This window comes from Neopelma chrysocephalum, unplaced genomic scaffold, assembly GCF_003984885.1.
Source record: "Neopelma chrysocephalum unplaced genomic scaffold, ASM398488v2 Primary Assembly neopelma1_65b, whole genome shotgun sequence".
NCBI classification, from domain to species: domain Eukaryota; kingdom Metazoa; phylum Chordata; class Aves; order Passeriformes; family Pipridae; genus Neopelma; species Neopelma chrysocephalum.
In genome coordinates this window covers 3,473,528-3,499,883 of record NW_020897723.1, presented here as the reverse complement: position 1 = coordinate 3,499,883, position 26,356 = coordinate 3,473,528, and the positions used below count along the sequence as shown (strand labels likewise).

General features: G+C 54.1%; 1 protein-coding gene across 2 annotated transcripts in view; it reads right to left on the bottom strand.

Moving 5' to 3' along the window:
- PRKCB (protein kinase C beta) overlaps positions 1–26,356 on the bottom strand; it is a 99,217-nt gene that overhangs the window by 10,132 nt on the left and 62,729 nt on the right. For both annotated transcript variants that reach the window (XM_027684052.1, XM_027684053.1), the window contains exons 7-16: positions 25,925–26,059; positions 23,793–23,889; positions 20,550–20,696; positions 14,880–15,053; positions 11,326–11,417; positions 10,761–10,823; positions 9,147–9,285; positions 7,351–7,431; positions 6,976–7,083; positions 2,643–2,783 (exon numbers count right to left, since the gene is read on the bottom strand). In XM_027684052.1, the coding sequence (XP_027539853.1) occupies positions 2,643–2,783; positions 6,976–7,083; positions 7,351–7,431; positions 9,147–9,285; positions 10,761–10,823; positions 11,326–11,417; positions 14,880–15,053; positions 20,550–20,696; positions 23,793–23,889; positions 25,925–26,059 (1,177 nt within the window). The remainder of the gene's footprint in view (positions 1–2,642; positions 2,784–6,975; positions 7,084–7,350; positions 7,432–9,146; positions 9,286–10,760; positions 10,824–11,325; positions 11,418–14,879; positions 15,054–20,549; positions 20,697–23,792; positions 23,890–25,924; positions 26,060–26,356) is intronic.

Genomic DNA, 26,356 nt, shown 5'->3' with positions numbered 1-26,356 from the left:
AAGAAAAGAAAAGAAAAGAAAAGAAAAGAAAAGAAAAGAAAAGAAAATAGACTTAAGCCAAGGGGAAGAGCCAGGTCAGCACCAAGTCCTCTGTAGCAGTGCTCAGCCCTGGTGTGACCCCTGAAGGTCACAAACACGCAGCAACATCTCCCCTTGTCACCCCCCAAACACTCCGTCAGTGCCCAAACCCCACTCCCGCTCCCGCTGCTCTGCACCCACTGCTGGCATGGAAGAAACAGCTTTTTGCAGCACAGAGGCACTGCTGGAGGAACATCAGCTATCAGCAAGTACCTGAGTTGTCTTAATCCTCCCTAAATCCCAAATCAGCTGCTGTTAATCTCCCTGTCCTATCAAACGGGGAATTTTCCCGGCGCTGGGTGAAGCGACAGCCGGCAGCTTAACCGTCCCCCTCCCCAGGGCCGGTGTCAGAGGGATTTTTAAAGGAAGAAGACATTTAAAGCAGGACAAAATTTGCACATTTTAAAGCAGAAGAGCAGTAAGGAAGCGCTTCTGATGGAATTCGGTTGTTTTTCCACTGTGAAACACCAAACACCAACGTTCTGCCCCAGCCCAGGGCAGGCGACACTGGGGAAGAGAGGGACAAGGCAGAGGGGACACAGCAGCAGCTTCACTGGAAAACAGACATAGAGAAAGGTGGGAAATGGCAGGAGCTATGGACTTACCTTTGTGCCTCAGCATCCCTGGCACAAAGGCCCGATCCCACCCCCAGAAAAATCACGGGGTGCACAAACAGCCCCAACCCCCTGGCACTGTTACACTCTGGTATCAAAGCTAACGCTGTCCAGGTAACACTGTTCCTACACGGTCTAATGGCTGGAAGATCCCCTTCCTTCCCAAGGAAAGGCAAGCAGGCAGCTCTCCAGACCCCTGTGCTGACTATCCCAGCTGCTTCCCAGCACCTGGGTCTCCCCATTTCCGAGGCAGGCAGGGAGATGTGGAGGTTATCCCTCTGCAGATGTGGGGACAGCCTGGGCCACGAGGCACAGAGCGGAAACGAGCAGCTCTGGGGACAGGACCCCGTGGAGCTCCCTGCAAAGGCACCATTGCCAGGAGTGAACTCGGTAAAAACATCTGTCTGAAGCTAAAACAAGCAGCCCCAAATGCAGGCAGGGCACGGCTGGCAGCTCCCCAGGTCAGCACCCCTGCCCCACCCGTGCCACGTGCTGGAGGGAGATGGGGCTGTGGAGGCTCCCACACGGCCACTAAATGGGAGGATTGTTCCTGTTTGGTCAGTCAGAGAAGGAGCTGTAGGAGGGAAAAAGCTGCTGGAGCAAAGAGGCATTGAGAGGAAGCAGAGCTAAGGGCACTGAGCACCCTGCACCAAGTGGACTCCCACTCCATGTTTTCCCTGAAAGCAGAGCTTTTCCAAGCACCGAAGGGTGAAGAGAACAGGATAACTGTAAAGCAGAGGAAAAGCAGATGTGTATGAGGTTGTCACAGGCAGTGGGACAGGGGAGGGTTCAGGTAAACACATGGAGCATCCCTGGACTCCGAGTTGTGACCCAGGATGATGGATTAAGGAAGCATGGAATGTCCCCACCCTGATCTCAGATATCAGCCATGGAGATCAGATTAACTGTGGATTCAGTTCTCTGTGAGACACCAGTGCCCAAGTAGGGTACAGCAGCCAAGAGGCACCTGGGGGGGAAGCACATGAATAATTCCAAGCCTTAAGGAACTGGAGCACCACAGAGAGGCTTGGACATGGCTGTGACCCTGCCAGTCCCACCAGTGGCAAGGAGAAATGGAGAAATCCAGGGAGAGACACCCCTGTTCCTGAGCCTACACGGCCACTGCTTCCTGCACATCCTCTCTGGGGGAGGGCAGGGAGAGCACAGGGAGAGAGGGGATCACACAGAGTTTGGAGTCACAGAGCAGCCCCAGCACTGCAGGCAGGAAGGCCCAGGGTGGGGTTCAGGCTGCAGCCCTGCACTGGTGTTACAGGGTCAGATGTCGCTGCAACGATGGCTGGACAAGGAGCAGTCGAGCATTCCCATCTTTTTCAACAAACAGGTTTCTGATTGCTCCTGCCTCCACCTCCGTTTGGCTCTGGCAGCTCATTCCCCCCAGGCTGCACTCCCAGCACCTCTCTCAGGCAGAGCCAGGCAGGGCTGGGGGAGAGCAGCCAGGATCCCCCCACCACAGAGCTCCCTCCACCTGCCAGCCAGGCTCCAGCCTTCCACCCTGGAGAGAGACTGTGGGGTCAAATTCAGCTCCACTGCCCACTCAGGCAGACTGAGCTGACCTGGTGTTAAAATTAAGTCGAGATTAAAGAAAAGAGAGACCTGGTCAGCTTGAGAAGAAGGGAGGAAAAACCCAACAGAGAGACTGACCCAGGATGACAGACAGACAGTGCTGCAACACAAAGGGGTCCAGGAGCTGAACACGTGGAGTTTCCACCTCTGCAAGCCAGAGGGGGACCAGGCATCCCCAAGCTCTCCTGCCACAGCAGAGCTCTGACCCGTGCCAGATCCAGGGAGAACCGACCTTCCAGGCAGGCACAGAAACCTCCAGGACGAGCAGCACCTGCCCGTCTGCCCGCGTGTCCCCACGAGTGGGAGCAACCCTGGAGGAGAGCCCTGGCCCAGGGGAGAGCAGGAGAGGGGGCACGGAACACTTACAGCCTTTGGCTTGAAGGGGGGCTGGATCTCCTTGCGCTCCAGCTTGTCCCAGTCGATGTAGCGGAAGAAGGCGTGTTCCTTGATGTCCCGCTCCCCCTCGGGGCCGCAGCCCAGGCGCTTGGCCGGGTGCTTGGTCATCAGCTGGGGGACAGCAAGAGGAGACACGGTCACTCACAGGGTGTCCAACTGCTCCCCACGTCCCCAGGGAGCCGTGATGTCCAGCTGGACAGGCAGCACCGTGTGGCTGCTGCTCCAGGACACCCCCAGTCAGGGTCTGTACCCCAGAGGGGTCCCATCTGCTTCACCTGCTTTGGGGGCTCCAAGCAGAGGACTGAGGGAGAAGCCAGAGCAGCTCCAGGGACAGGGAAAGCTGACAATGGCTTATGAGAGCAGGTGGCAGGTACATAAGCACTGGCAGGATGGGCACATCCCCTTTCCCTCTGGGAATGAAACTGGTTCACCAAGAAACAAGCTCAGGGTGCTGGCAGAGCTCCCCATGGTGCTGCAGCCTCTCCTGCTGCAGTGAGGGGCAGGACGGGAGCAAAGCTGCCTCTGCTTGGTATAAACTTCTCAGCATCTGCAGAATTAACTCTAAACCCCACTGCCCATTGAAGATGAACAATCTGCCCTCCAAAACTTTCATCAGCCCTCCTCTAGCAGAGCCCCCACTCCCCCAGAGCCGTGGCAGCACAGACATGAGGTGGATTTCTAATGAAAGAGTCAGTTTGGAGAAAAAAAGCAGAAACAGCCCATTAATGTTGTTTATCATCTAAACTTCTCCTCTTCACTGGCTCAGTAAAGGAAAGGGGCCCCAGGAATTAAGGGCAGCTGTACAACATTAATATCCTGGGGCAGGGTTTGAGCCATGTTCAGAGATCAGATGGAGATTCCAGAGATTCACAGGACGTTGATAAGGATGGAGAATATGAGCTATAAACCTGCAACAAAAGCACTGCTTTATTAAAAGCAAGGCAGCTCAAACTGGTCCCCAGGGCTGGGGGAGCCTCTGGGAGGAAAAGGATATGCCAGTGCTCCAGCCAGAGAGCTGAGGAAAAAGGGTTCCAGAAGCAAGCAGAGAAGCTGTGGCTGCCCCACGCCTGGAAGTGTCCAAGGCCAGGTTGGATGGGGCTTGGAGCAACCTGGGCTAGTAGAAGGTGTCCCTGCCCATGGCAGGGGGTTGAAACAAGACAAGCTTTAATGTCCCAACCCAAACCATTCCAGGATTTTCAGACCAAAATAAGCCCATCAGCCCAGGCAGCCATTGGCAGCACCCAGCACCCCATGGGGATCTCACAAGCCTCTGCCAGGTCTCCATCCAGGGAGAGCTCCTCTGCCTGGGGTTGGATATGAGTCAGTCCTGCCACCCCATGATGGCACAAAACAAACTTGCTCAGGGAAGTTGACCTTTTAACAGCAGTGCTGCAACAGGGTGCTGAAAGCAAGGAAAACTCCAGGAAAAAAAAAACCCAGAACCCCAAAAAGACAAACTCCAACAAATATGAGGCAAGAGCAGAGGCACCAACTGCTCTGTGAGCAAAGAGCTCCACATCCCTGTCCCCCAGCCGTGATGCCATCTGCAGCTGGGAGAGTGATGGAGCTTCCCTGGATCAGCATCCCCCTGGAAAGCCCATCTGCAAACAGCGAGGGCCTGGCAGGCTGCACAGGCTGGACCAGGGATTTTCCAGCCTCTGCTCAGGAAGAGGATGTGATTGGCATCAGCATCAGCTCTGCAGAGCCTGTCCCTGGTGGAGGAGCCACGCTGGAGCACGGCCAGTGGGCCTGGAAGGGAGGGCCTGGGGGGCCAGGTGGCAGCAAAAACAAAAGCAAGGATTTTTTTCTAACTCGATTTTTGTTAATAACCAAGTTTCCCTTGGCATTGCAGCACACAGCCCTTTATAAAATAGAAACCCAACAACAGATCTCAGAGTAAGAAGCCTGGGAAGGTGGTAGAGGTAACATGTCTCGGCCTCTTGAACATGTGGGGCAGCAGCACGGACAGCGGCTGTGATGGGCTTTTCTCAGGCACCAGCACCAGGGGAAATGGCACCCAAAATACCTGCAAATATTCCCAAAATGCTGCAGAAAACGTGCCATTTCATGCCTTTGCTACCAGGCAGAGATTAAAGAGGGAGCTGATAGTCACAGACAATCTGTTCCCCTGGAAAGGGCTGGTTTGCTCAGGCACCATCAAACCCCTCCAGATGGGATGGAAAAGGCTGAGGGTCTGTGCTGGTGCCCACGCGCTCCCAGGGCCGGGACAGGAGTCTGGCTCCCAATAACCAAACCTGAGCTGCCTGCCCATGGAAACAGCAGCCCCAAGATCAGCCTTCAGAAACAAATCCGAGCTGACAGCACAGGAGGGAAATGCTCCGTTTGATCCACTAATTGCTGCTGACTGGAGAGTCCTGGAGCCACGTGCCAGTGAACTCTCCAGGTTCCTTCCCAGCCAAGGATCCCTGATTAATGCTTGTCTCTGGGCTCAGGCCGGTTCCAGGCTTTCAGGATCAAACAGGTTTCATCTCTGAGTGGTGCAGGGATGACTGGCACCAGCACACTGGAGTGAAACCATGAGGGAACCAGAAAATGCGTTTGGAGACCGCGGCGGTGCAACAGCAAACCTCTCCCAGGGAAGGGCAAAGGCTTCTCCAGTTCCCTGCACTAATGTAACACCAGGTTTGTGCCCTCCTGGCAGACCTACCACACACCAACACAACCAGATCAGCCTCAGTGCAGCTCACCGAGATGTATTCCACTGTGTTCCAGGGCAAAATGTACACACTGAGTTCCCAGCTTACTGAAAAGTTCTTAAATCCTACACAGTTTTAATTCAACTTTCGGGTGTAGCAGTTTGGTGGTGGCAAAGAATGTCAGGAGGTTTTGGAACAACAGTAGTACAGAGGGAACCACCACTTTGGTACAAAAAAAAAATCTGGGAATTTATAGAGAATCAACCCTCGGTGCGTGGTCAAACATCCTCCCATGCAGCCTCCCATCTCCAGAGGGAGAAAAGCCACCACAGCTACACCCAGCAGCCGCTGCAGTCACAGTCCCTGCTCATCTATTTACAGCACCTCCACTGTGACTGATGCAGCAGCAAACAAAGCTGACACTGAGCCTGGTCCCTGTTCCAGCCCCAGGGACAGCGATGCTCAGCAGCACCAGGCACCTCCCACCTCCTGCCTGACCAGGAACACGCTGGATTTCCCCTTTACATCCCCAACATCACAGCAGGAGGATGAGAGAGGGTTGACAGGGTGGGTGGGAATCCCCCTCTGACCACCCGGGCGGTTCCTAAATTAAGGACTTGATTTTCCTACGTTGTGCTGACGGTGGTGGGGCAGCTCCCCTCCCTGTGCCCCATCCCAGGTGGGAACACCTGCTTTTCCCCACGGGACAAGAGAATGTTCCTCTTTAACAGCAGCTCAGAATCCTGGCAACGCCAGGGAGAGGCTCTGAAATGCCGCAGTGGGAGCGTGAAGCGCAGGATGTGTCATTTGGAGATAGAAACACTATTTTGAGAGAGAGAACATTCAGATATTTTCAATATTAACTATTATAAGCAAACATTTCTTAAATTCCTACACAAACACATATTTATAGCAGTGTGTGGCACTTGGGGGTGAGATGAGGCTCAGTCCCAAGCACAACAGAACAACATCAGGACCTCGCCAGCCTTTATCCATCACATCCCAAATTAACTCAGGCTGCATTTAAGTCATGACCAGGCCCAGTCCATGGAGAGGTTGGGATGCTGGGCAAGGCAGAGCTTCACTGCAGATTAAGAGACAGGATAATGAAAATACTGCCCTGATACCACCAGCACTGAGCTTCAGGTCGTCTTGAAGGGTGACATCAGAGCTAACCAGAAGGATGAAAGTGTCTGATCTTAGAAAAACTATTTTGGGATCACATTCGCTTTCCCCGAGCATCATTTTTCATTTCAGGCAAAGATTTATAGAGCTGCCCTGTCCTCACCTGATGGGCCACAGGGTCTCTGGGGATGCCCTCCCTTCCCACCTCCCAGCCAACACCCCAATTCCCTCCTGAACTTCACCCGAGCCCCCAGAGCAGCCCCTGAGTCCCAGCTGTGTCTCTGCTCAGTGTAACAGCACAGAGAGGACGTGGGTGTCATTTTTACCTGGTTTTAGTACACACACACACACACACAAATGACACAAGTTGTAGTTTTAGGAGTGGAGAACCCACCCGAGTGTCAGATCCCCTCGTGCTGGGGACAGGGGCTGAGCTGGGACCCCCAGGTGTGCAGGATCTCACTGCTCCCACTGCCCACAAGCCCCCCCCCAGCCAGCAGAGGCCCCAGCCCAGCCCTTACCCCTTTGCAGATGGCCACTGCCTCCTTGGACATGGACTTGGGGTAGGCGACGTTGTGCTCCATGATGGACTGGAAGAGTTCATCTTCATCTTCTCCCTCAAAGGGGGCCTAGAGCAGAGCAGACACAGGTTCAGTGGCATTTCTGGGTCCCTAAGCTTCCATGTGCTGCTGTGGTCCTTGGCCATGGACCCAGCCCTGGCTGTGCCATGCAGGGATGGGAATCATCATCACAGCCCCTGGGGCTGCACCCAGAGTCACCCCAAGCTCCTAAGAAAATGCCCCAGCTGTGTGCCAGCAGCATGGCAAATCCCACAGCAGTGTATGCTCAGAATGGACTGTAACACAGCCCAGAGGAATCAATTAAAACTCAATTACCTGGCCAGCCAGCATCTCATAGAGCAGGACTCCAAACGCCCACCAATCCACAGACTTCCCATAGGGCTGGTAAGCAATTATCTGCAAACAAGAGAACAGCAGGATTACACTCCCAGGTCTGACCTGGTGGCACAAGGCAAAGTGACTCCAAGCTGCAGCCCAGGTCTCAAGGCCAAGGTTATTCACTGGGACATGTTTCAGCACTGAAACCCCTTGACAGAGGACACTCTGAGCTCCTCCCACCTGCTTTTCACCAGCACTCTGGGAAAGTCAGGTGTGAACTGTTCACATCATAAGGGCCTTTAAAAGGAAAGAGCACTTAGGAGAAATCCTCTGTCCTGTGAAGTCCCCAGCTGCCCGTGGGGGAAGCTCAGAGCCCAGCAGGTGAGGAACAGCTCTGTTCAGCGGGGATCACATGCGGGGCTGCTCGCACGCAGTACCTGCCACCCTGGCATGCACAGCCCTGGCTTGGAGCAGAAAGAGTCCTAAAAATGGGTCAAGCAAATCACAGGACTGTTTTACCCCGAAGCCATGTTGGCCTGAGCACGTTGCAGCTCCCTAAAGGAGGAGGCAGGGAGCAGCAGAAGGGCCTGGGCTGGAGCGCGGCCACCGTGCCACAACCTTATTGCTATTCCCAAAGAGGAGGTGTGAGATCACTCCTCTGAGACCCACTGCCAGCAGGCTTTAATGCCATTCCTGGGTGCCACAGTGATCTGCATCCTAATTTCCTATCTTCTGTTTTTCTTTTGGAAAAAAAAGAATCAGAGCAAAGGAGAAGAGAATAAGAGTTAAAGTGAAAACACTCAGGCAAATACTCAGAGAGCTGGTCATTTGTCCTGCTTTGAAGGAGCATTAATCACCCACAGCAACCAGCTCTGCACCAACACCCCCAGTGTTAATCCTGGTGGGATGAGGGGATGGAACATGCATTTGATCCAGTAATTGGAAACCTCACTGGCTGCAGCAAACACAACATGGTTTAGCACACGAGTGCATCGATGTCCTAACAAAGAGAATCTCTTTCTCTAAAATATTTACATGTATAAATATTAATCTCATTATTTCAAATTCAGCAGTGACAGGATTTTAGAGGGATGTTTTTATGCGAAGGAAACAGACACTGGGAATAATTATGCCCCTGAATTTCACAACTGTGCCCGTACAGCACCTCATGGAAGTGTCGTGTGTGACTCCATCCCATCAGTAATAACCAAATGCAAAGTCATTTTGGGGTGACCCAGAGCCATGGATAGGGAGTGTCTCCCCATCAGACACACGGCCCCTCACTGTAAACAGTGAGCTGGATAGATCTAAGGATTTCCACTTCACAGGGAAATACTATCCACTGGTAATTCCCTGTTTCCCACTGGTCATGTTGTGCTGGAGGTGTCACACACAATGAGGGGCAAAGCTGAGCTCCTGAGCTTGTCTTTTCCAGGAGCAGGGGAGCAGCCCACGGTGGTCTGAGCGTGCCAAGGGTCAGACAGGCGTGGAGCTGCCAGCAGGACATGGGAAAAAACCAAGAGAGGGAAAACACTCTGCAGGGAGAGCAGCACGAGGATTTGCTGCACTTTGAGGGGAAGCAGGGAACAGTCCAACAAAGAGACAGATCCAGCATCCCTGCTTCCTTAAGGTCAGCAGGAGATGGACAGCGCTGAGGGGATGAACTTCCCAGGCTGATAATGAATTCCTTAATGTCCCTGTTTCAACAAATAAAGCAAGGTCATCCCATGGGGAGGAGCAGCAGAGGGGCTGCCAGGATGTGCCCGGAGCAGTGGCTGCCCTTCCCAGCTCACCTCGGGCGCGATGTAGTCCGGGGTGCCACAGAAGGTCTTGGTGGTCACCCCGTCCCAGATGTTCTCCTTGCACATGCCGAAGTCCGCGATCTTTATGTGCCCCTCGCTGTCCAGCATCACATTGTCCAGCTTCAGGTCCCTACAGAGAGAGAGCAAACCCATGACACGACAGATGACACGAGTGTCCCGACTCCCAGAGCTCTGCTGGGCTGCTGAGCTCCAGCTCTGTCTCACACCCAGACTCTTTGCAGGATAATGTTTGGGGAAATGAGTAATAATAAGTCAGAGATCTGTCAGGATGGAGTGTTTATTTTACTTTTAACCCACAGGAACACCATGCTGGGCACGGCGCTTTGAAGTGCATGATGGAAAATACTCATCTGGCAGGGGATGGATTGAATTGATTTGGGTTTTTTTGCTCCTATGAAAATCAAAGTGCACTTAAAGCTCCCAGCGATGAAGAAGCCCCTACTCAGCACAAGTCCTCGCCTCACCTGTGCTCTGCTCCCCATGAAACACTAACCAGCTGTGTTTCTCTTTGATCCTCACCCACAGAATACCTGTTTGTGGTACCCAACTCCCCAGAAGCTCTGCTCCTCAGAACAAGCTGCAGGGATGGATCCAGCTGCAGAGCCCCGGATCCAGCTCCCAGCCCCAACTCGGAGGTGGGTGCTCCAGCCTCGAGGACACTTCTGTAGCAAACAGGATTTTGGTGCAATTTCTACACTCTTGCTGGTTTTAAGGCTGCTTTTTCCAATTATCATGTCAGTGCTTAGAACCCCGACAGGCCAAAGGCAGATGGACAGGAGCTGGGATTCAGATTTGGAGGAAGGAAGGAAGCAGGGGCACTGGGGACTGACAAACCAAGAAATCTCTCTGCAGCAGAGGATGGCAAAAAACATCCCTCATGTCAAGTTTGCTCTACTTCTTTCATCTCCAGCATCTCCCTTTGCAGGGCATTTAATGGTATCTGACACTCATTAGGATGCTCCGCTCCACCCTGGGCTCTGGGAATTCTCCTGAGCAGGGAAGAGCAGTGAACACTGGTTTCAGAGCTAAACCAGCAGCCTCTGAGCCTGGTCCAGCACGTGGCAGCGACCCAGCTCCTCTGGGTGCCCTAATCACACTGGGGATGGCAAAGGAGATTCAGTGGCTGAAGCAGAAGTGACACTCAGAGCTCAGAACCAGCCACTGGCGAGCGCTTCCTCCAGTGTTAATGGTAGCAGAGAGGTGCCCTGCAGGGGCTGGGAGCTGCTCCAGGCTGCCAGCCAGCATTTGTGTTGTGTGGGGAGAAACACGTGGAACGGGGGCAAGAGAGAACCAGAGGTGCCTTCCTGTAAACCGGGAGCTCCTGTAAAGCAGGAGCCTCCTCCAAACCAGCGGCACCTCGGGGCTCCCGGCTCTGCTTGGGTGTGTGGAATGTGCTGAGGGTTGGACTCGATGATCTCAGAGGTCTTTTCCAACCTCAGTGACTCTGTGATTCTACCCACAGGCAGCTGCCAGATCCTGCCCATGGCACAGGCAGGGAGAGCCCTGGGCTGGGGCAGACGGGGAGCCCAGAGCCTCTGGCCGGAGGTCCAGAGGAAGGGAGGAGGGAGGAACCTGCTCACCTACCTGTAAATGATGCCTTTGCTCTGCAGGAAGAAGAGGCCAATGGCTATTTCTGCTGCGTAGAACCTGAAGTGGGAGAGTCAAAAGGAAGGCTGATAATTAGAGGAGATGAATCAAAATGAAAACCTTTCAAATCCGATCGCAGTGAACGAAGCATCTGAAGGATTTCAGGAACACATCCTGCTCTGTCCAGCTCACGGGGGACAGGAGCCAAAAGGCACCAGCTAACACTCAGGTTGGCCATCCCAGCAGAGGAGACAACACCCAGCATCCTTGTCACCCCCCAGGGAGGGGGGAACCCTCCAAAACCTCCCTGCCTTGCGCTTTCATTTACATAAATTTATTTATTTAGCTCAATTATTTACAAACGCAATGTACCTCCAAAGGTGAGGTGGAGGTACCAGCATCCTTGGCAAAGACTTCTCCTGCTTCTTCCCAGTCCTGCTGCTTCCCCTCCCTTTCTGCCCAGGAATTGCACCACAAAGCCTGTGCCTTGGGCTCTGTTTCCAGCCACATGACACAAATACATCCCATACCTACCCCAAAGGTGCCAAACTGCTGCACTTACACTGCATGGGGCTCCTTGAACCTCCCGACCTGCTGGATCTGGTACATCAAGTCCCCACCATTCACATATTCCATCACAAAATACAAGCGATCCTGAAGGGAAAAAAGAAACAATTAACAACAGAATTATCAGAGCAGGGAATCTGCAGGGGCCAGAAACAAGGACTGAGGTGATGGGCAGTTCCAATCTGTGCTTCCATGGCAATACAGTCACCATCCCTGTGCTGCCCACGAGGTGCAGGGGGCTCGTGTTCATACAGAGCCCAGAAGGACTGATCCCTTTGCAACACTCGGGGCTGAAGCTCTGCACCTCTGCAGACAGACCCGCTGGAGAAGGGAAGTGGAGGAATCCCTAAACCAGAGGATTCTCACTTCCCAGGAACACGTTTGCTCTTCTTCACAGAATCTGTTTTCAGAGGGTTGGTCAGGCAGCTCCTCCCTGGCATTTCCCCACGCACTGATGGCTTCAATCAAGGGATGCACAGGAGACACGAGCACTTGCAGTGGGGACCAAACTCCATCCGTGCCCACCACGACTTGGCCAAGCACCAGGAGGACGTGTGACATTCCCAGCCCTCTCCTGGGCCAGCAGTGCCAGGGCTGCACAGGTCTGCAGGGGATCCAGCTGCCCCTGATCCAGCTGGGGAGGCAGGAAGGAGCTGCACCCCTTCTCCTCACTCCTCCCAGCCTGGTCTGAGGGGCCACCTCATTTAACCACACACGGTGAGATGAGTCCTGAGGAGTTCAGAGGTGCTCCCAGGGCTGGAGCCCCTCCGCTCTGGAGCCAGGCTGGGAGAGCTGGGGAGGTCACCTGGAGAAGAGAGGGCTCTGGGGAGACCTGAGAGCCCCTTCCAGTGCCTAAAGGGGCTCCAAGAGAGCCGGGGAGGGACTTTGGACAAGGGCATGGAGTGACATGTGCCCTTGACACACAGGAGCCAAAGGACACCCCTGGGCTGGCCCCATCCCAGCTCCCGGAAGGAAGGACACAGGCTGGAGCACTGGGAGAGCTGCAGGTTGGCAGCTTTACATAACAGATCATAATATTTCCTCATTTCCTCCCTAAATAAGCTCTGCCCTGCTTTTCAGACAGGAAGGACAAGGAGATCCGAGGAGATGCAGGTGGAGCACTGCCATAGCAAGGGCTGTGGAGGAACTGGGGTCATGAGCTCCAGCTCTCCACAGGGCACAGCCCAGCCAGGGGAACTGGAGTCACTGGCTCCTGCCTCCTGGCACAGCCCACCCAGACAGGGGGGCAGCACCAAAGGGAATTAAACAGAGCACCAAAGGGGCAATTGGGCTGCGTAAAACACGTGACACTGACGGGATAGAAGGGCAAATTCAGTCTGGGGATTTCAGAGCCCCCCACTCTGTGAAGGACTGCCCTGGCAGCCCGAGGGGGAGGCACGTGCAGGCACAATGTCACCTTGAGCAGCAGCTCCACGGCAGCCAGGCTGTGACAGCCACGGCAGAGCAGAGCAGAGCAGCGCCGGGCTGGGCTGCAGCTGCTTCCTAAATATATCGATCGGCTTCAAGGAGGAAGAATATTAAAAAGACGGTCTCTTGAAACAGCCAGCTGAGCTCTAAAAGCAGAGAGCTGAGCTTTCCTCATTTGGGTGGGGAAGGGAACGCTGGTGCTTCAGAGAAAAATGCCACGAGCAAAGCAGGCAGATGGCTGGGCAGCCCACGGGCTGGGAGGGAGGGATGGATGGGCACGGAACGCTGTCCTGGCTCCTGCTGGAGGCAGAAAGGACGGCGTCTGTCCAAGTCTGGAGCGTCCAAACTCACTGAGCAGCAGCACAGTTTGGAGATGTAAATCCCACTGCAGAGCCTGGCATGGAGCCAGTGACACCCCCCTTCACTGGGCAGACAAGGTGCAACTCCCAGGCTCCTTCCAGTGCCCTTCTCCTAATTAGCCGCTTATTAACCTAATTAACCGTTTAGCCCACCCCCTGCCCGACCCCACGCTGGCGCCAGGACAGCACCCACCCTCCACATCCACCCCCTCATCAGACACTAGGGAGAAATCCGTCCCTGTGAGGGTGGGGAGGCCCTGGCACAGGTTGCCCAGAGAAGCTGTGGCTGCCCCTGGATCCCTGCAAGTGTCCAAGGCCAGGTTGGACGGGGTCCCTGCCCATGGCAGGGGGCGGAACTAAGTGATTTTTGAGGTCCCTTCCAACCTAAACCATTCCAGGATTCTGTGCTTCTGTGATTTATCATCTCAGTGTTGCTGCAGCTGCTGTGCCCTTCGTGCTGTGCCCCAGAGGGAACCGAGGTCACCAGTGAAGCCACAGCTCAGCTGGGGACACCCAGGGACCCCCGGCTCACACCCTTCCCTGGAGCCCAGGATCTCACTGGGATCTTTCAAGGCAGAGCACTTCAGGACACGCCAGCACAGGCATCTCTTGCCCTTCAGCCTCAGGCAGGAGCTCTCTCTCTCTCATTGCTCATCTTCACTCTTCCTTTAAAACACAGATTTAGGGCTCGTGTCTCTCCCGAAGCCGCTGAGCCAACAGCCTGGGCTGAGAATTGTGCTCTGGACTGTGCTCCCAGAAATCAAAGTGCTTTGTGCCAGCGTTTGATAATACACCCTGCTATACATTTTGATTACATTACAAATACGATTACTATTAAGCTACTATAGGTCTGCCAGGAATAATCCCGCGCTGACTCACTTCAGATGCCAGTGAGATGCTGTGTGAAATAGCTGCTCCTGCCACATTCTGATTGCTGTTCTGCAAAGCCAGGCCGCAGGCTTTAAACACTCAATGTGTTCGGTAAATGAAATTTCTGGAATAATATTAAAATGTAATCCTCCTGGAAAGCATTGTCATCGTTCTAAAGGACTCTGCTGATTCCCTCTCCCGGCTCCCACTGACACAGACCTGGACATTCTCATTCACAGGCTGCTCCAGGGCTGGGCAGGGATTGTGTTAAAGGTCCCCCGTCCCCCTCTCCACTCCTGACTCATACAAACCCAATCACATGCCCACTTCAAACTGGATTTCCTGTGGTTTGGATTAGGTTTCTCCCTTTACTCAGAGTTTTGATCACAGGGATGAGTCCCAGGAAAAACTGCAGCACTCTGCAATTGAATCATAAGGGACATTGTGGGCTGGGGGTGCCTGAGGGGCTGGGAAATCACTACTAACACCATCAACAGCTCCCCGATGAAAACATCTCAGGGGAGTGCAGCTATTGGACGTGACACTGTTTCACACACCCACATTTTGTCATGGAGACACTTTTGCCAGAGAGGTGGACAAGCTGTGAGGTTGCCAAGGCAGAGAACACAGGGCTGCTTTGGCAACAGCAGTGATGTACAGAGAATCAGGGAATCCCAGAATGGTCTGGGTTGGAAGGGACCTTAAAAATCATCCAGTTCTACCTGTGCCATGGGCAGGGACACCTTCCACTAGCCCAGGTTGCTCCAAGCCCCGTCCAATCTGGCCTTGGACACTACTGCAATCCATTTGCCAAGGGTCAAGCTCCCAGGGCTCAGGGTCCACAGTCCCTCCTGCCCCTTGCCCAGGGACAAGCTGTGGCCCCAGCACTCACCATGGTCTGGAAGCAGGAGTGGAGCTGGGTCAGGAATGGAGGCTTCCCAGAGAGGGCCAGGACGCGTTTCTCCACCATCGTGCACTCCACATCATCATCCTGGATAACAACGTCCTTCTTCAGGATCTTCACAGCATAGAGCTCGTCTGTGCCCTTCCTCTCTGCCAGCATCACCTACTCAGGGTGGAGGATAAGTGCAGGATCAAGGGAAATGTGGATTTTAAATGCTTTGACCTTAAACAGTTAAACTAATGGCTTGCTTATTATCCCGCGGCTCCTGTTACAACCCCGAGAAGAGCTTCGGGTGCCAAATGATGCAGAAAGCTATCAGGGGTATTGCCAAAAGCATTTAGGGACACCAAGTCTAATGAGTAACAAGTCTACTCCCTCACCACCTCATTGCATGGAGGAGCCCATCCCAAGGGTTTGAGCCCAGCTCACCCCCCAGCACCCTCAGCCCTGAGTCAGGGCCCAGGGCAGCACCCTGGAGTGTCACCAGCAACAGGGGAGGGTTTCAAGAGTCTGAACACAGAATCCATCAAACTACAAAGTGGTAAAAATTTAAAGTGGAAAAGAGTCAGTCTGTAGTGAATAGTAAGGAGAAAACCAGACGATTTTCTCTGTTTCACCCTGCCCCCCAACAGTGACCAAACTCCACCGTGTGCAGGTCCATCCTCCAGCCAAAGCCCCTCCCAGCCAGAAGAATCCATCCAACCTCTCATTTCAAACCAGTCTCATCCATTTACAGGTTTATTTATTGCAGTAAATGGGATTCACTGCTTCTGATGGTGCAAATCCCCCGGGTTAATCCCATCAGCCCAGCGAGGGTCCCCATCCCGACCCACCACGCTCCATCAGCCTAAGCTGTGCCAGCAACACAAACCGACTCTGAAACCACACTTTGCCTCCCATTTTCCCTCTTGCACTCTCTCATCACATTAGATTGGAGTGCTGGCTGGAAATGAATTGCTTTTCATTTGGAGGAGTCGGCAGAAATCCTCCAGTCACATCGGGAACAGCAGCTCGGGGGTTTTGGAAATAAATTATGTGAAGTCAACATCAATAGGGTGGAACTGAAATGCACTTCAGGCTGGGGCAGACTGGCAGAAGACACACGAGCGGGTCTTGGGATGACTTTTGAGCCTCTAAGGACAGCTGGATTAACCCTCTTGTGCTCCAGCCCTGGCACAGCTGCCCAGGGCAGGGGTGGAGTCCCCATCCCTGGGGGGATTTAACAGACGTTTGCATGTGGCACTTAGGGACATGGGTCAGTGGTGGCCTTGGCAGTGCTGGGGGAAAGGTTGGACTCGACGATCTTAGAAGGCTTTTCCAACCTCAGTGATTCTGTGACTCTGTTCTGTGACACAGCCCAAGGCCCAGGGATGACAAGGCAGGGACACAGCCCGAGAACTGAGGTCTTCATTGTCTGAGTGAAAGTACCAGTGGGAGAGGGAACAGCTCTGGCTCATTCCCAGTGCTTGGCCCTGGGGAGCTCGGCTGTCCTGGACACGCTGCCTGTCAGGATTAGCTGGGAATGGCGCTGGAGCTCCTCAGAGCCAGGAGCTCTGGAGCAGGCGCTGACATTTCCATCTCCATCAGCGGGGTGGGACTGCAGCAGCGACTCAGGGACCTCGGCAGCGCATTGATTCACTCGCTGATGCTTGAGAAACACTGAGAGCCCAGAGCAGCTCATTGTCCTGCTGGGACAGAACTCAGCAAGGCACAGGCACTGGGACCAGCTCTGGGCTTCACCTTTTCCCGCTACCAGTTCCCTGAGATGTTTGCAACAGCCCTTTGCACCACACACAGGCACGGACAGACGGACACCCTGCCTGCAGCCATGGAACAGTAATGACAGGACAGGGGGGAATGGCTTCACACTGACAGAGGGCAGGGTTAGGTGGGATATCGGGAAGAAATTCCTCCCTGGGAGGGTGGGGAGGCCCTGGCACAGGTTGCCCAGAGAAGCTGTGGCTGCCCCATCCCTGGAATGTCCAAGGCCAGGTTGGACAGGGTTTGGAACAACCTGGGCTAGTGAAGTGTCCCTGCCCATGGCAGGGGGTGGGACTGGATGAGCTTTAAGGTCCCTTCCAACCCGAACCATTACATGTTTCTCTGCCAGGGCAGCACTCACAGCTGCCTCACATGGAGTCTGCACCTCTGCCCTCCCTTCTGATTCTGCCCAAACTGAACTGTTTTGGTTCATTGCCTCCACTTATCACCATTTTTACACAAGCTGAGCTTTACAAGGTGCTGTACACAGGTGCTAAAACCAGGGCTGACTTCTAAGTGATAAAAGCAGACAGGCTTTGCTGTTCAAAACTGGTGGAAAAGAAGCAACTGCTCCAAGAATAGAGTTTGTGGGAAAATTAAACCTGTCACCTGGGAGTGAGGGCATTGTATACAATATTAGTTATATACAGACCTGCCCTGCTATCCATAACCCTTTCAGAGCAAAGTTAACTAAACCAGGGGGACTCTGAGCCTGGCATCTGCTGCTGCCCTGAAGGGACCTCGTGGGGACGTGGCTCCCACCCCGCTCTGCAGCGAGGCAGAGGTTGGCTGGGGCACCACCACAAATGCAGAAAGCTGCTCCAGGGCACACATGGGCTGGGAATGCTTCATGCAGCAGCTTCCCAATGACACGGCAACCCTGGGCACAGCTGAGCCAGCCCTGCTTCGCTGAGATGGGAAAGGCAAAAGGACCCTGCAAGCTGCTGAGAACCAGCCGGGTGACACACGGGGGACCCCGGGGATGAAGTGTGTGCCTGGGAGAGCAGGGATGGTGCAAACCACCCCCTGCTCTAGTCCTCAGTCATATCTGGGTTGTGTTCCCCTCTCCTGTGATAAAGAATCACAGAATCATTGAGGTTGGAAAAGACCTCCAAGACCATCGAGTCCAACTCGTGACTGATCCCCACCTCATCCCCTAGCCCAGAGCACTGAGTGCCACGTCCAGTTGTTCCTTGGACATCTCCAGGGATGGGGATTCCACTACCTCCCTGGGCAGCCCCTTCCAGTGCCTGACCACCCTTTCCATAAAGAGATTCTTCCTGACGTCTTTCTGATGTCCTGATGTCTGGAGGTGTTCAAATACCAAGAGATGCAAACAGGCAAATGCCCCAGCACAGTCGGTGATGCCCTGACCAGAGCCATGCACAGGTTGTGGTTGGTGACAGAGGGGGCAGGTACCCCACCTCACCCATGCCCAGCTGTCAGACACTGGGTCCCTGCCCTGCTGCCACATTTCACACAGAGACAAGAGGAGAGCGTTGCACAGCTTGAAGATTATGACAGCACATGAAAACTGTCTTCCACTGCACTGGAACCCACAACTGCAGCGGCCAAAGGCTCCACCCTGCTCAGCAAAACACCACAAAACCCCCCAAAAGCCTGACAGCTCGAGAGCACAACAGGCTGATTAGCTGCAAAAACATAAGCAAGCCACGTAATTTCCTTTTCCTCTATTTATAATACAGCAAAGCAAACCCAGGGTGGGCTATGCCAAGTGCTGGGAAGGTTTCCCTGCCCATGCCAGCCCAAGGAGTGCTGCCACCAGCCACAGTCCTGGGGGCTTGGTGGGACTCACGACCAGGGGAGCCCAGGGAGATCCCAGAGCACCCAGGAGCAAACAGGGCCACCCTGTGTCCTGGGGCTGAATGCACCAACCCAGGATCCTGCACACCCAAGCCCCTATTTTCCAAACCAGATCCATTTTCCACCCCCTAAACTCTGCTGCCTGGCTCGGGGGACCTCCATCTGCCAGCACACTCGCTGGGAAGCAGATTGCATTCTTTTTTAATATTTTTTTTTTTGGTGCAGAAAAAAGCTGATATTTAACTTGATTTATTCCTGTAATATAGAGTATTTGTTTGGGAATGCTTCAGCATAAAAACTGAGGATATTCTGAACGTAGAGAAAGCAAGTTGGTTAAACTCCACCGAGGCCAACATATTGGTACTCCTGACCCGGGCTGCCAGAGTGTGGAGAGAGGAAAACACCCAGCAGTAAATCTGAGATCCTGATGCCAAAGAGTTAACAGAGAGAGACAGAGACTCACTAAAACAGCGTGGTTGCAGTCCAAGAGCTCTCACAGCCAGCAGGGACTGGCAGGAGGGAGGCTGGCAGCAGGCAGCCAGCACAGGAGCAGGCAGTGCCAGCCCGAGGAGGGGAGGCCACGGTGCCAGCCCTGGAGGAGGACAGTGATGCCACGGGCACAGGGCAGGGTGCTGGGCACACCAAGGGCTGCAGGGGGCTGAGCCCGGGGAGCTGGGCTGCCTCCCCTCTGTAAACTCCTTACCTGACTGTAAGACCCCCTCACCTGAACTTCTGATTCACCAGTCCATCTTTGGCAGGACTTTTTCCATGCATCCATTGCTACACCCCTCTGTGCCCCTGCCTGGCTCTGGGCACACACCTCGCTGTCCCTGAGCAGGGGCACACACCCCCCTGTGCTGTGCCCCCAGCCCGTGCCGGGGATGCCGTGGGGAAGCGCAGGCACACGTGAGCTGCCTCTGCCCGCGGGAGCCAATGGTGCCGTTTTAATTAGCGCTAATTAGCATATTTATAACATGCTGTTCCAGGGAACAGTTTCTGTCACACATTCCCTTATATAAGCCACGGAGCCAACTGAAGAGTTTGCTAATGTTTCTCAAATTTAAGGGAAGGAGGTGGTGGTGGGGGGCTACACGATGCACAGCCACAGTCTCCAGATGCCAGCGCTGGGTTTGAAAGGGATGAGGTGCTGGGAGGGAGGGAAAGGGGACATGGATATATTCCTGTGTGAGGCTTTCCTGCTCCCCAGGATGCCAACCCACAGCAAAGGGGCCCGACGGCGAGTTCTGGGCAGGAACCCCAGGCTGATGCTCTGGGTGCTGGGGACCACCAGGACCTCCCTGTTTTCCACCTGTCAAAGGTGTTTCCATGGATTTCTGAGCTCTCCATCTCTAGAGAGGGAGCAAACACCCAAACAGAGGCTGGGACCTCCCCAAGCTCCATGGTCATCAGGAGAAGGCTGAGGGAGGGAAGGGGTGTCCCTGCTGCACCCCTGTGCTCAGGTGATGGGGGAACCTCACTCCCCTGCACACCCTCCTCATCTTCACTACCTGCCCGAGGAATGAGTCTATTGGCAGAGCAATATTTCCTGCAATTAAGGGGGAATTCACTAATGAGAGTGGTGCTGGGCCAGTCATCACACCAGCAGACACCAGGCCAGTGTCCAGTGAGAACCACCCACCTCCCGTGGAGCCCCAGCAGCCCCTGGAGCACTGGGATCCCAAATGGAAATCATGAGAGAGTTGGAAAGACCCCAAGAAAAATGAAGGCTCTGAGTCACACAATTACCACAAGAATGAAGTTCTGTTACCGCTCACATATCACACATATTTGTAATTATTAGGAAAAAAAAAAGGCCAAATAAAAAAGAGCTTTAAAGACACAGCTCAGCCCCCCACTTCCCAAAAGGGGCCAGATGGTTTTTGTGATGGTCTCATCAGACATCTCAGGTGTTCCCTGCTGTGACCCAGAGGTCACAGCCCAGAGGGAGCCAAGCTGGGCTCCCAGCACCGTGGCACCAGTGCTCCCAGTCAGAGCAAGGACAGGTCACACCGGAGCAGCCACACGAAACTTATGTTAAATACAGACAGTGCCAAGGAGAATTTGGTACCTCACCTTCCCAAAGCTTCCTTTTCCCAGCACCATCAGGAAGTTGAAGTCCGAAAGCTTCATCCGATCCCTGCTCCCGTTGTTGTCAAACTTGGAAATGGCATTTCTTGTCTTCTCATCCGCGGCCTTGGAGCCAGTCCCGATCTTGGCTCTCTGCAAAGGTGGGCACGGGGCAGGGAGAAAAGAAAAAACACTACTGAAAACAGCGGGGAGAAAGGGTGTTATAAACCCAGTGATGACCCCAAAATCCCACCTAATCAGCCCTTTCCCAGCTCAAACACCACCCTGAGCTCCAGGAACCTCTTCCATCACCACGATGGGGACAGCACCAAGGAGGGCACTGGAGGAGTCACCAGCACTGGCACAGATTGACTGCTGCCCAGTCAACCTCTGCCAGAGCAACTGGGAACCACCTCTGCCCATTGTCACCCCTCTCCCCATGCCAGAAGGTAGCCTGCCACGCTGCCCCATGCTCCAGGTCATCCAAAGCACAGAACAGAGCCCTAAAGAAGCTTTTTTCCTCAAAACAAGCTTCTGTCTCTCACCTCCCCAGAAAAGGACAGGTGAATATCTCACAGAATATTTCACAGAATATTCTGAGTTGGAAGGGACCCACAAGGACCGAGTTCAGCTCTTAAGTGAATGGCCCATACAGGGATTGAACCCATAACCTTGGTGTATATAAATATATTAAGGCAAAACAAAAGACTTTTTATCCAGTTCCACCTCCATTACTCCCCTTATGGGTCCCTTCCAACTTGAGATATTCCATGATTATATCTGATGCTGAAGAGAATCACACTCCTGTGCCAGTTCAGGTTGAGCACAGGAAGCCCCAAATCTCTTTGGAGCAGCAGAGAACGGAGAGCCCCCCTCTCACACCCCCACCCACCCTCACAACTGCAGCTGCTCACTGAGGACCCCCAAAACCCCCCATGTTTAAACACCAAACCCCACCAGCGTCCTGGCACCTCCTCCCCAGGCCAGGGGCTGTCTGACGTGCTGAACCACTGCTTGAAAAAGCCACCTCACAATTTATTCTCCTTTAATTTCTAGAAGTGTGTGGCAGTGTGAGGCCTGTGCCGAGCTCAGCCTTGCATGAAATTCCATTAACCCGATCCCGGCGGTTCAATCTGGCTGCTGCTGGCAGCCCCTCCAGACAGCACCTCACGGGGAATCTCGAGCCTTTGCTGCTGCTAATTGGTTCTCACAAGGTTCTCCCTGCTGCTGAATTCCCCACTCAAGGTCACCTGCAGCACCTATGAGCGTCTGAGAAGCTCCTGCACTGCAAACCAAAGGGATGGGCTCTGGCATTTCCAAACAGCATCGGGGTGACCACAGCTCTGCCCTGGGAAGGGGCTGGAACCCAAGGGTGGGACCCGCTGCTGCCAGTGGAGCCACACACATCCCGCCTGCTTCCCAGTGGGAAAATATTCACACAGCGAAAAGGAAATAAAGTCACATCTCCCAAAGCACAAGGGGTTTCCTCAGAGTCATCTTCAGGCTTTTCCAGTGCCCCCAAAGGACAGGGAGACCCAGGCAGGCACCAGCTCAGGTGACCAACAGCAGCTCTGACACAGCCAAACGTGTCTCGTTGAGCCCGACCAAACCACAGAACCACAGAATGATTTGGTTTGGAGGGACCTTAAAGATCATCCAGAGAGGATGATCAGAGAGGGGGAAAGAAGAGGATTTTCTTTTGCTCCATCCCAGCAAACCATCCAGCCTCAGGCCCAGCACCAGCAGACATGGGCTGAGCACCCAGCATCCAAATGTGGGGTGTCCTGGGCTCCCTCCTGTCACCTCCTGAGGCTGTGTCTGAAGAGGGGCCAATTCAAACCCAGTCAGTCCAGCACTTGACCCGATATGCAGCACCACAGTATGTTCAGGAAGATCAGATGAGGATATAAACACAACCAGGCCTCCCTGATAGAGCAGGCTCAGGGTGTGGCTCAGCCAGGAGGGTGAAGGTCTTCCCAGAAAAGAGCCCAGAATAAGAGCTGGGGCAATGTAACGACCAGCACCCCCAAGGGAAGGGTCTTGCTTCTGCTGTCAAGCATCTCTAAGGACCCTAAGTGAACACAGAAGTCCTGCAACCTGTTTTTAATGCACTCCTAACACCTCCACAATCTGGAGACCCCTTTGAGGTTTACAACCGAAGCGTGCCAAGTATTGCTCACTGATTTTTTTTTTTAAAAAAAGCACTTGACCTTCGTTATCCAACTCCATTTGTCACAGTTAATTTGCTACATCTGAATTTATGCAAGAGCAGCTGACATCCCCATCCCTCCAGCTGTCCCAGCGAGGGGCTGATAAAAAGCGAGTGGAGCTGGCAGGGATTTGGTGCTGGGATGTGGGGCCGGGATGTGGGGCCAGGATGCAGCCCAGGGTTCCATGCTGGGCTCCTCTGGCTGGGACAGGGCTGCAGGAAGCACAGCAGCACCTTGGTCAGGCTGTGGAAAGGGGCATGGCTCTGGCAGCAGCTCCACAAGCTTCCAGGCAGCTCCGTGTCCCCCAGGCTGGCACTGTGTCCTCCCTGCCAGGCTCCAGCACACTCCACTCCTCCCTCCCAACACCATGGCCCAGCTGGAAGGGGATCCCCTGCCTGGAACACTGACTTCCTCACAAGGGAGGAGGGGAGACACATCAAGGTCAGGGCACCTCTGGACTGTGTGTTTTCTGATCTGTAGAAAATTCATCATCTTCCAACACAGCATTTTAACACCACTGGAACATCATGAAATGCAACAGAAGACAGTTGTTAGTTCTTTAGAGAGCCAACAACCATTGCTAACAGTAGCTAACTCTTGTATTAGAACTGTCCTTTCTTGTATATTCAGGAAAGTTGTATATAAATAAGATAAAAAAAGAAAGGAGAACTCCAGTCTCTGCTGCAATTATGGAGTTCATGCTGACAACCATAAGGGCAATTCTTTTATGTAAGGCTCATTGCATGTGAGTCTCCAGATGTACCATGCTCATTCCCAAGGTTCTGGGGAGATTTTAGCTACACTGAGAAATGGCAAAGACCTGTTAATTCAGCAATGTCTGGATCAATCGTTCAGCAAGATCTTCCACGGCTTATTAAGTAGTAAATAGACATTTCTCCTTGAAGCCTCTGTGGGGAGTTGGACCCCACTCCATGTTCCCTGTGCTGCCAGGGAAAGAGCTGGCAGGGAAAGCCCCTCTCTGAGGGCACTGCAGGCAGGCAGCAAAGAAAACCCCTGAGTCCAAGAAAAATCAATTCACCTCAAACTTCTGCCTCAGCTCCTCGTTTCCTTCTTCTCCCTCGGGAGGCACCGGGACGTTGAAATACTCCCCCTCCTCCTGGCTCAGCAGCTTAAACCTGCAGGGAGAGGGAGAATGTCGGGTCAGGATGGTAGGACCACAGGCAGGACCTCACCCCTGCTCTGAGCATGGCATCCAGGTGAACCTTCCCCAAGGTCAGAAGACCCCCCAAACCATGTCCCTCAGCAAGCCCCAGACCCTCAGCCAGGTGAGGGGATGTTTCTGGGTCCCCCATTGTACTGGGGACCCCCCCAGCCCAGGCAGCACATCCCCTGCCTGCTGTGGGGGGCACACAGAGCACTGACACCACTCTCAAACGGATCCTGACCCCAAAACCCACAGACAAAACCATGTCCTTCTCATGACAGGCACAGGCGTGGGCAAACCCCCTCTCCATCAGCTGCCCCCCAAGGACAGCACGTGGAATGTGCCAGTGCCAGGCTGGTGCTGCCAACCCCGGGAGCACAGCAAAAGAAGGAAAAAAGCTCAAGCAGCAATTATCAGAAATCATGGAAATGCCACTCAGGAACGAGGCATTCCACCCCATTAGGGGTGAAGCCCAGCTCTGGCAGCAGAGGAGGGTTCTCAGCTGGGTGTTATCCCAGAGCAACAAAGCCCTGTCCGCATCACACAGGGACAGGCTCTGCCCTTGAGCTTGTTTTCTCCATTAACTGCAGTTGTTTGGATATGAAATATAGATCAGAGCTCCTGCTCCTTCTCCAGTTTACTTCAACCAGCGCCCTGACAAGGAAAATTACTTAGATCTCCACTTACATGATTTTTAAAAGGCTGGAAAACGCTCCGGCTTTGGGCTGCGTCAGGAGCCAGCAGCACATGACACACACGCACCCTTCCAGGTGACTGGGAATTTGGGGGGAAGTGACAGCTCCCTGCTGCTTCCCAGAAGAGGAGCCATGTCCCCATCAGGGTCTGGTTGGTGATGAGGAGGCTGAAGCCCTGCCACGTGTCCCTGTGCTGCACCAGGAGCTGCCCACCTCATTTGGGGCAGGGAGGGGCTGGACAGGGACAGGAGCACCCCTGGATGTGCCAGGGTGGGGGGCACTGGGTGCCCCCTCCAGTCCCCTCCCGCACTTCCCAGCCTTCTCTGGGTACCCAGACTGCCTAATTCCTCCTCCTCCTCTCCATTCTCTGCTCAAAGGGAGACATGTCCAGCTTCTGTGGTGGGAAAATGCAGTCTGGGGCATTCGCTCAGCTTGTGAATGCAGATTAACAATATGCAGGGGTTGGTTTCCAAAAGACATCTAATATCTCTTTTCAATTATTACACTCGCCATGGACAGGTAACACAGCTCCCAGGCACCAGTGCCCGGGGAAAAAACAGGGAAATAAGGCACCGTGTGTCCTGCTGGGGGAGATAAAATGAAAATGGAGAGACCCTCTGAGGGGTGTTACAGCCCTGCTGTGTTCATCACTCGTGTGCTAACGAGCGTTGGTAATTACACACTTTGGTGGTTCCTCCTTGTGCTGAGCTGTGCCCTCCACACGGGCACTGCAGCCCACGTGCTCCAGCCAGGAATCACAGCCCCAGGGTGTCCCCACCACCACCCCCTCACAGCCCTGCTCTCCCACACGCCCGAGGGAGCCACAGGGCCCCCCTGGTTCAGAAACTGAGGGAATCCAAGCAGAAAACGCTGGAAAATGCTGCCTCGGCAGAGGAGGGCAGGTGATGCTCAGGGCTCCCCCCAAAGCCCACACAGGGAGAGCCCCCGGGAGCACCAGCCCTGCAGGCAGAGCAACCCTGGGGCTGGGAGGGGAGCCTGGGGGAGGGAAAAGCCCCACACGCCCCCTGAGCAACCCTGCAAGGAGCAGGAGGACACGCAGAAGGTGATGCTCGGCCAGTCCATGCTGAGCACCCCTGCACTGTCCTGACTCCTCTGGGCACCCCATGGACACCCCACACAGCACCAGCCACCCTCTCCAGCCCGAGAGGTGGAGCAGCACCTCACCCAGAGCCAGGCCAGGTGGGCCTGGGGCAGAAGGAGGCTGGTACCAGGGGCTGTCACGTCTCTCACCCCTACAGATGATCCAGGCTGCTTTCTGCCCGTGGTATTTAGGAAACAATTGCATCTTACCATCCATCCACTCCCGACTTCTGCAGCTCAGAGATCCCAAAGGACAAGGAGCCCATGAAATCATTCCTGCTGGTCAGATCCCAGTCCCAGATCTCCACAGACAACCGCCTGTCTTTGTCTGCCTCTTTCAGTTGGCTGGAAGAGAGGAAAAGGGACTGTTTTACCCTGGAAGATGTTCCTACACCACCCTGTCCCCCCACGCTCTGCAGGAACACGGATGCAAAGTGAAGGGATGGTCCTCGATGCCTGTTGAGGTCTCCAGTATTTAATTGCCCAACCACATCTGACTCACACGGAGAGCACGGAGTTCGTGCCCAAACACTCAGCTTTGATCGGGGTCAGGGCAGAGGTTTGAGTGTTTCTGAGTCACTTACTGAATAAAGAGAATCATTTCTACAGTCGAATCAGTTCAATGCCTCTGAATAATTAAAT